This window comes from Hemibagrus wyckioides, linkage group LG10 (assembly GCF_019097595.1).
Source record: "Hemibagrus wyckioides isolate EC202008001 linkage group LG10, SWU_Hwy_1.0, whole genome shotgun sequence".
In the NCBI taxonomy this organism is placed as follows: Eukaryota; Metazoa; Chordata; class Actinopteri; order Siluriformes; family Bagridae; genus Hemibagrus; species Hemibagrus wyckioides.
The window spans coordinates 3,794,749-3,803,687 of NC_080719.1; the positions used below are offsets into that span (position 1 = coordinate 3,794,749).

Genomic DNA, 8,939 nt, shown 5'->3' on the forward strand with positions numbered 1-8,939 from the left:
TTCCGCAATTATCCGTACAAAGCATCCCTTTAAGGTGACTCATGGGAGTTGGGTAAAACTTAGCAACCTGCATTTACTCAAATTAAAAGAAAGAAAACAAACAAAAGTATAGAATTGCAATGCGTTCGTGATATTCCTCATGTTTGGGAACTGCTGAAGACTGGAAATCCTGGCTGGGGAGGGTGGGTCCTGGTGGTGGTGGTGGGGTGTGTATGTGTGTGTTTGTGTGTGTGTTTGAGAGAGAGAGAGAGAGAGAGAGAGAAGGCCACTCCTACCACCTCAAGTATAAATGCTCTGACGCCTGGTGTGGAGATTCAGACTAATAGCCGAGTGTCACAGCTGCGTGAAGAGAGAGCAAGAGAAACGGAGCTGGTGGAATTTACTGCGTCTGTACGGACTCGTACGAAACTCCTCAAGCCTAACCTGAATAACCCAGGTATGCACTCTTCTTCTACATCACTCAATAATTCATTCTAGTGTTTATTTAGGTCAGAGCCTTTAATTTAGGGCTATGTGATCTACTTAGACTTTTTTGTTTTGTTATATAGATCTATAAGTGCAGGTTTTATGTTGTGTGTGTGTGTGGGGTGTATAGTGTTGCTATTTTTAAAATAAACCACCAGCGTTCTCTTGTGCACTTTTGCACTTTGGCTATTTAAGAAGTCTTTAAGCGGTGCAGCTGATGTAATAGAGGAGTTGAGTCGAGTCAGACAAGCTGCAAGGCAGATTAAAGCTCACCACGTTTGTAGAGCTCGCTCATCCTCTTGTAGCCTTTGTCCTCTTTCTCCTCTGCTCTGATGACCAGTTTACTTATTTGCACAGAGCATGACCTTCTGTTTTTTCTTCTTCTTTTTTTTTTGGACCGGCTTTTGGACTCTTGTGTCTTTTGGGCTGCAGAGCAGAGCAGAGCAGAGCAGAGTTTGGCTTGACTTAACCTTGGCAGAGTGATATTTGGAGCTTACAAATGTTTTTTTTTTCTTTCTTCCCTTGCAGATTTCAGTCAAAATGAAAGCGATTGTTTTGTCCTTCTACTTCTACTGCTGTCTGCTGCTGACTGTCACACCCAGCGTGGACAGTGCAAAACTCAACCTCAGCCAAGTTTTAAAGAGAAGGTGAGTCCTTTTATTACGAACGGATCAGAAAAGCAACTCGTACGTATGTTGGAATGATTTCTAAATCTAATCGACGTCTTCTTATCCGCATCAGCATCGGGGTCCAGAGGACAAAAAGGGATCTGAGTAGTCTGTCTGCACTGAGGGAAGCACCACAGCCTGGGCAATTTGTTCGCCCTGATGATGTCAAAGACACCCTGCTTCCACATTCCAGGTACTTTCCTACCACAGTATGATTTCACTCAATAGTAAAACAGCATGAAATGAGGATTCCAGGAATGAACATGTTTCTTTTGTCTTGTCTTATCCAGCACTGGTTTCGGTGTACGGACCAAGCGCTCCAAGAACTCCGTCAACCAGTCGCGGAGGTCAGGCTGCTCACTGGGCACGTGCACGGTACACGACCTGGCACACCGCCTGCACCAACTCAACAACAAGCTGAAAGTCAGTAGCGCCCCCATTGATAAGATAAGCCCGCTAGGCTACGGGCGCAGGCGCAGGTCCGTCCCTGAGATGCAGATGAAGATAGAGATGCAGGGCGGCCACCTGCAGCCAGTGTGGAGGCTGCACAAGCTGGAAGCTCTGCTCAGACGGACATGAGCGGGACGCCGGCTGAGGGAACTGGAATGCTGAGATTTCTCCTGCCAAGAGTTCTCCGGCACGTTCTTTCGCAAAGGCGAGCGGCTGGGACAGCAGACGGGGCTCGACCGAAGCACAATAAAAAAAACCAACAGCTGTTCCGTAAGCACTGTGAATGAGAGACAGAATCAGAGGAGTTCTGTGGTGGAGCACTGCAACTTTCTGGGGTGGTAGGGAAGTGTAGGATCGGTGCACTTGGTCCCTGGAGGAGTGGAGTGGCCACAGGAACTGAGGCTGAAGATCGAACCTCCTCTAACGGGACAGAATTTCGCTGCTCCTCAGGTGAACTATTCAGTGGGATTACGGGATTACGAGTGCGACTCGTTTTCTGTCTCGGAGAAACGAAAGACAACCAAACAAACTCTGGACTTTAATCCGGTGTATCAAACAGGGAAAGACGTGGATTGTTCATTCTGAGGAGATTTGAAGGATTTTCTAAAGATGGCCGTGAACCTTTTCCATCACAAACTCTACACCTTTCTGGACACTGTATGAGGGATGAATGCTTTAGATATAGATATTTTGAATTTGCCTTTTTCGGTCCGTAAAGGATTGTCATGCTACTTGAACATTATTATTATTATTATTGTTATTGTTATTGTTTTGTATAGAGATATGTGCAATCTATATGTATTTTTTTACTCCCAGTATATGTATATATATGCCAAACAAAAAAAAAAGATATTGTTATTTAATATTTTGTTTTTTATATTGCGTACTACTTTATAGAGAGCTATTTTTGTACAGGATTTAAAGGAATATGGGCATTGTTGTATATCGTTTGTCGTCTATCGCTCGTTATGTCTGTGATAATATATTTGTAAATGTGGTCGATTTTTGTTTTTTTTTTGTATGTCCAAGTCACATACGTTGTCATCTAATAAACTTCGAATTAAAAAAAACGAAACAAAACAAAACAAAACAAAGAAATGTCTTTGTGAAGATTTCATTTGTTCTGCTGTGACAAATATAACACAACACAACACACGGTCTTCTGTCTGGAGATCAGAGAGAGACCAGACGCACGAGGATACAGTCAAAAGAGGCTCGCTGTAGTCCCTAGTGGCCAAATGGAGGCTTTCATTTCATTTCATTCCTGGACTGGAAGCATGTGTGATGGAAGGCAGACGGTCTGTAAAGGATGCTGCTCTCTGGGGGGGTGGAAGGCGTGTGTGTGTGTGTGTGTGTGTGTGTGTGATGGGGGGTATTTTGGGTCGCATTCCTCAGGGATGTAGAGGAAAGGGCTTAGCACTTACACTCAGACAGGCACGCCATAGGACATTCCTCTTAAACACATAATTACCATTCCTGCCTTAATGAGAAGGAACTTTAGCTATGCACTTTTACGGTCGCAGTCATGCTGCTTTAATATGAAAGCCCCTAAACAACAATGTGATGACTCCTAGAAAAGGCTAGAAACATGGACATGTGTTTTGAGATTTCAATAGTTTATAATGTATTGCAGCAGTCCATGAAGCATAATCAGAGACCCCTGACAGTCTTCCAGTCTATCACAACCCAATATTATCAAACCTATTATTTTTATTCTTCTGTTTTGATAGTTAACAAAGTTATTGGGCTTTTTCTTTTACCAGGTTTAATCCAAATCACGTTCCCTCAACAGCAGGCTGCTGATAAATAACATCACTTTTGCACCCGGTGTGTTTTTCAATAATAAAAATAAAAATATATATATATGTGTATGATTATAAACATGTAAGTTATGAGCCGGATATTTGAATAGTTGGATTGTATTTGGGGAAGACTTGTATGTAGAAGCCACTTGTGCTCAGATTTCTATTTTTATTTCTTGGAAATAAAAAGTCTAAGGACCAGCCCTTTGCAAATATATAACAGAATAAGTGTCACATACACAATAATGCACAATATGACATGCATGTATGTATTAAAATCCGTTGTCTCTCTCGTTGTTGTGAATGAAAATAGTTGAAATAAAAATAGAAATCGAATTACTTGTACATTAGCAAAGGGGAACATATACATATATCCATACAGTATAGGGATCGGTGTCAGAACAGTAAGTCTATGATGAATAAAATGCAGATTTGTGTAATCGTGTGTAATTTTTAATGCAGTATATGTAATATGTTCTGTGCTGATTTAGTGTGTAGGGTGTTATGTAGAAAAATCCACTACTCAAGCCATTAGAGCTTCTTATCACTGAACCAGCTGTAGATCTGAAGCATCATACTAACATCAATTCCTGGATTGATGTTATGAATTTTATTATTGTAGTTAACTTTATTTATACTTTTAAACGTATAATAATAATTAAGATTGCTTGTAGTTATTATTATTCACTCACTACACTGTGTAATGTTTCATGTTACACTGGTCGCTCTTTACTGTTCCTCTTGCCTAGTTATATTTTTATAGTTCTGTATTTTTGGCTGCTGTCACAGGACCTCAGTCCTTAGTTTCGTTCTCTTTCATGTACCACATGTCCTGGAATGACAATAAACCTTGCCTGATCCTTGATCCTTGATAGCAATCTCCAATGCTTGCATGAATAAAAGCCAACAAAATAAAAGCAAAAGAAGAAGCAATACAGTCAAGGAAAGACACTGGAAAGACATCACGGCCCCCTGTGGGTCCCTGGACCCCACACATTAAGGGCCACGGCTCTTGGCCAACAAAATAAAGAGCAACAATTCTACAGAAGTTGTAATTTAACACCCGGGATAATATTTTAACCTTTTTACATAACCATAGTTTATGTTCTTTTTCCTTTGGCTCTGTGATTTCTGTGATCTTGTGCAGCTGAAGCTGAAGGCTCGTACCTGGGTGTTGTGTTATTCCACGTCCTACTCGTTGGTTTGTACTAGTCGGTTTCCTTTCCAGGCAGCTATAAACATCTTTCACAATCACACACACACACTTTTGCTTTCACATTTTGCTAGGAATAATTGCTAAACATTGCCCATAAAGTGAGTATGTGGATCTTATTATTGTGTCTAATCGTTGTCTGGTGACCATTAAAACAGCCTAGAAAAAAAAGTTCTCTATAAAGTTCCTTTACCCTCAGCCAATTTTAAAAAGTAAACACACTACCAGCCAAATAGTACTAATACATGTCTATGCCTGGCTTTGCTCTGCCCACTGTCTGATATATAAGTGTGTTAGTCACTGTTTTGGAGCACATTTGTTGTGTTTTTCTTTTTAAGGCTAAGTAGATATACTCTCTCTCTCTCTCTATATATATATACATATATATATATATATATATATATATATATATATATATATATATATATATATATATATATATATATATATATATATATATATATATATAAGTATAAGGATTTTACAGAGAAAGGCTGCTGAACTTCCCGTGTGACTGTCATGTGGTGACTGATGACCCTCTCAGGGTTAACTCAGGGCTAATAATCCACCCTCGAGTTATTCTGCAGTCTGAATACGGATCTTTATAATATGTAAAACTAGAGCGCCACCTAGTGCTGGTATTGCAGAAGTGCTAAATGGAGCTCCATACAGAACACAGCCTGCCAGACTTATTTAACATCATCAGTAAATGTATATATATATATATATATATTACTGCCAATATTAGCTTGTGAACATGTCCAAAAGCTAATATTTGGAAAGAAAATAATAATAATAATAAGTATTATTTTATTATTATTATTATTATTATTATAACGTATACATCTTTAGAATTGTGAAAAAAGAAAATTATTTATCTTATATATATATATATATATATATATATATATATATATATATATATATATATATATATAAGATTAGTTTTATTTTATATATATATATATATATATATATATATATATATATATATATATATATATATATATAAAATAAAACTAATCTTTAGTCTAAGATAAAGGCGCTGATCAACTTAAATTCTTTGCAGAATTTTATTATAATATTGTAGCTATTTTTTTTTTTAAGTTACTAAATAATTTCTTTTTTAATTGTTATATTATTGTTGTTATTATGATGGTCTTTTTTATTATTATTTATTTAGTATTTATTATTATTATTATTATTATTATTATTATTATTATTATTATTATTATTATTATCATTATTATTATTTTCTTTCCCAATATTAGCTTATGGACATGTTCACGAAGCCCCGCCCCTCCGTTCTACGATGGCCTGTAGAGAACACTATATGAGATGACTGACAGGCGGCCGGTCCAATCACAAACAAGCATTCCGAACCGCGAGGCTCTTTCCTAACGTGATTTCTCAGCGGTTTAATATACTTTTGCTAAAGCCACGGATTAATGCACTGTTTATCACTGCCTTTTAGATATCTTACGGATTATTTGTACAATGAGGAATAATTCGGATATTTGAGGCATTTGTTTTATTTGGTCGTTTGTTTGTTTTATTTATTAAATCCCATTATGTCAAGAAGCTTATTCAATATCTTTAATTAATGTAATCATTTTAATGCACCTTTAGGTTTTCTGGAATGAGTCTGTGACCTAAATAACACCAAAACTGGTGGGAAAACAAGAGGAAAATATATTCCACCCAATAACGGGAGTGGAATACTGCGGGTTTTGGATACGGCTGCCGTGTTTAGCTCTGCAGTGCCGAAAAAGTAACGTTAAACACAGGGTTGCCAGGTGTGTTCCAAATCAACAACAATGTTTACATTTCTTTTGAGAGAAAATCAGCTAAAGCTAACGCTCTGTGTGTGTCTAAGAAAAAAAAAGAAACTAAATTAATAGACTAATTTTATAATCATTATAATTTTATATCATTGATAATCATAATTATTTGCATTTCAAATTCCAATTGAGGATATATACGAAGAAGGAAGATTTTCTGATGACACTTCAAACAGGAAAAAATTATTATTATTATTATTATTATTATTATTATTTTCACATTCAGGAATAGAATAGGGAATATAAATTATTAGAATTTATTCCATATAGAAAAAGTAAGAAGTCATCTTTTCTCATGGCAACCCAAAATAACTGTTTATGCAATTGAAAAAAAAGATATATCAAGATTGCCCAAAGATGATGATGAAGAAGAAGATGATGAAGATGAAGAAGAAGATGAACAAGAAGAAGATTAAGAAAAAGAAGATGAAGCAGAAGATGAAAAAGAAGAAGATGAAGAAGAAGATGATGATGATGATGAAGAAGAAGATGAAGAAAAAAAAATGAAACAGCCTTTATTTGTCACATATACATTACAGCACAGTGAAATTCTTTCTTCACATATCCCATCCTTGGAGGTTGGGGTCAGAGCGCGGGGTCAGCCATGATACGGCACCCCTGGAGCAGAGAGGGTTAAGGGCCTTGCTCAAGGGCCCAACAGTGGCAACTTGGCGGTGCTGGGGCTTGAACCCCTGATCTTCCGGTCAACGACCCAGAGCCTTAACCACTTGAGCCACCACTGCCCCTAATGAAGATGAAGATGAAGAAGATGAAGAAGAAGATGAAGAAGAAGTGGTAGTGAGAAGTCCATAAATAGCCATGAAGAAATTGTTACTGATGTCATTGTTAGATTTTTGTTGATTGTAAATGTATTTGTTTGAGCGTGAACACTTAACTAATCTCTGTATTGCCTACACTCAAAAAAAACAACAACTCACACATACACTGGCACTTACACATCGATTCTGTGCTTAATTCAAATCTAGTGGAAATCTTGTGAAGTGGAAATGCTGCCTGTGCGTCATCTCGTCTTTATCCACCGCACTCACAATCTTTATGGCCTGTGGAAACATCCAGTCACAACCATGAATACACTGTCTCCTCTGCTATACCTATCAGGCATAACATTACGACCACCTGCCTAATATTGTGTTGGTCCCCCTTTTGCTGCCCAAACAGCCCTGACCCGTCCTGCACTGTGTATTCTGACACCTTTCTATCAGAACCAGCATTAATTTCTTCAGCAATTTGAGCAACAGTAGCTCGTCTGTTGGATCGGATCACACGGGCCAGTCTTTGCTCCCCATGTGCATCAGTGAGCCTTGGCTGTCCATGACCCTGTCACCGGTTCACCACTGTTCCTTCCTTGGACCACTTTTGATAGATACTGACCGCTGCAGACTGGGAACACCCCACAAGAGCTGCAGTTTTGGAGATGCTCTGATCCAGTGGTCTAGACATCACAATATGGCCCTTCGTCAAACTCCCTCAAATCCTTACGCTTGTCCATTTTCCCTGCTTCTAACACATCAACTTTGAGGACAAAATGTTCACTTGCTGCCTAATATATCCCACCCACTAACAGGTGCCATGATGAGATACAGAAGATACTCAGTCTTATTCACTTCACCTCATAATATTATGGCTGATTTGTGTGTGTGTATATATATATATATATGGAAAGCAAAACTCCGAAGCACTGATAGAAGTAATCAAACTTATACAAGGCGTCCATTCCAGCAAACAATTCCCCCAGTGCTACAGGGCTGTCTGAAGCTATGAGCAGTATACACAGTCTCTTATACTCCCATAAGACCTTTTCGCTATAGTGCACAGTGAGCCCATGCTTGTTACCATGGTTCAGCTTTTCCCAGGAGTCCTGCTTTGTGGTTTACATCCCTGAGAAATGTCATTAGGGTTGATTTTCAGCTGCAGGGTCGGGTTTGAGGGGGAAAGAAAGACGTCACGGTTCGCAGAGTTTCAGAAACAGACCTGCTGCATTCATTAAAACACGGCTCTTGCTTCATTAAGGTCTCGTGTCAGAGCTGTGATTTGATTCCTATGTGTTATACTTCTTGTTGAAACAGGAAGTCAGGGCATGCAGAAAGCCACACAAGAGCTAAGAGGGTTTGAGATACACTACAAGACTGTGGAATAAATAAAAAAACAAAAACTTTAGTCACTAGCTAAATTTGAAGAAGAGTTTCAATGAGAGTTTTTTGAAGTGTTAATGAGTTAGCAATTGCTTGTTGCTACTGAGCTAACAACATGATACTGTTGATGCTAATAACTGCCACAGTAGAGCAAGACGTACGTTTCTAGAGAAATTGGACATATAGAACATTGTCTCTGTTTATCTCTCTTCTGTTTCTCTCCATTTGTTTTTCTCTCACTGTCAGTGTTTTTTTCTCGTTTGAGCCTCCTCTATTTCTATTGCTCTTTATCTGTCTCTCTCCCTCTCTCTCTCTCTCCCTCTCTTTGTGACACTCTGTCTCTTTCG

At 38.4% G+C, this 8,939-nt stretch overlaps 1 protein-coding gene across 1 annotated transcript; it reads left to right on the forward strand.

Moving 5' to 3' along the window:
* Positions 1-280: 280 nt before the first annotated feature.
* Positions 281-2,658, forward strand: adma (adrenomedullin a). Its single transcript, XM_058401772.1, has 4 exons — positions 281-436; positions 994-1,112; positions 1,207-1,326; positions 1,424-2,658. Exons 2-4 carry the CDS (start codon positions 1,006-1,008, stop codon positions 1,710-1,712), a joined length of 516 nt encoding a protein of 171 aa, XP_058257755.1. The 5' UTR covers positions 281-436; positions 994-1,005; the 3' UTR covers positions 1,713-2,658.
* Positions 2,659-8,939: the final 6,281 nt, after the last annotated feature.

What these genes read in the sequence shown, in the direction of transcription:
- adma (XM_058401772.1), top strand. Translation starts at nt 1,006, where the DNA reads ATGAAAGCGATTGTTTTGTCCTTCTACTTCTACTGCTGTCTGCTGCTG. An exon ending in AGCCAAGTTTTAAAGAGAAG is followed by an intron (nt 1,113 to 1,206) that starts GTGAGTCCTTTT and finishes TATCCGCATCAG; the next exon opens with CATCGGGGTCCAGAGGACAA. An exon ending in ACCCTGCTTCCACATTCCAG is followed by an intron (nt 1,327 to 1,423) that starts GTACTTTCCTAC and finishes TGTCTTATCCAG; the next exon opens with CACTGGTTTCGGTGTACGGA.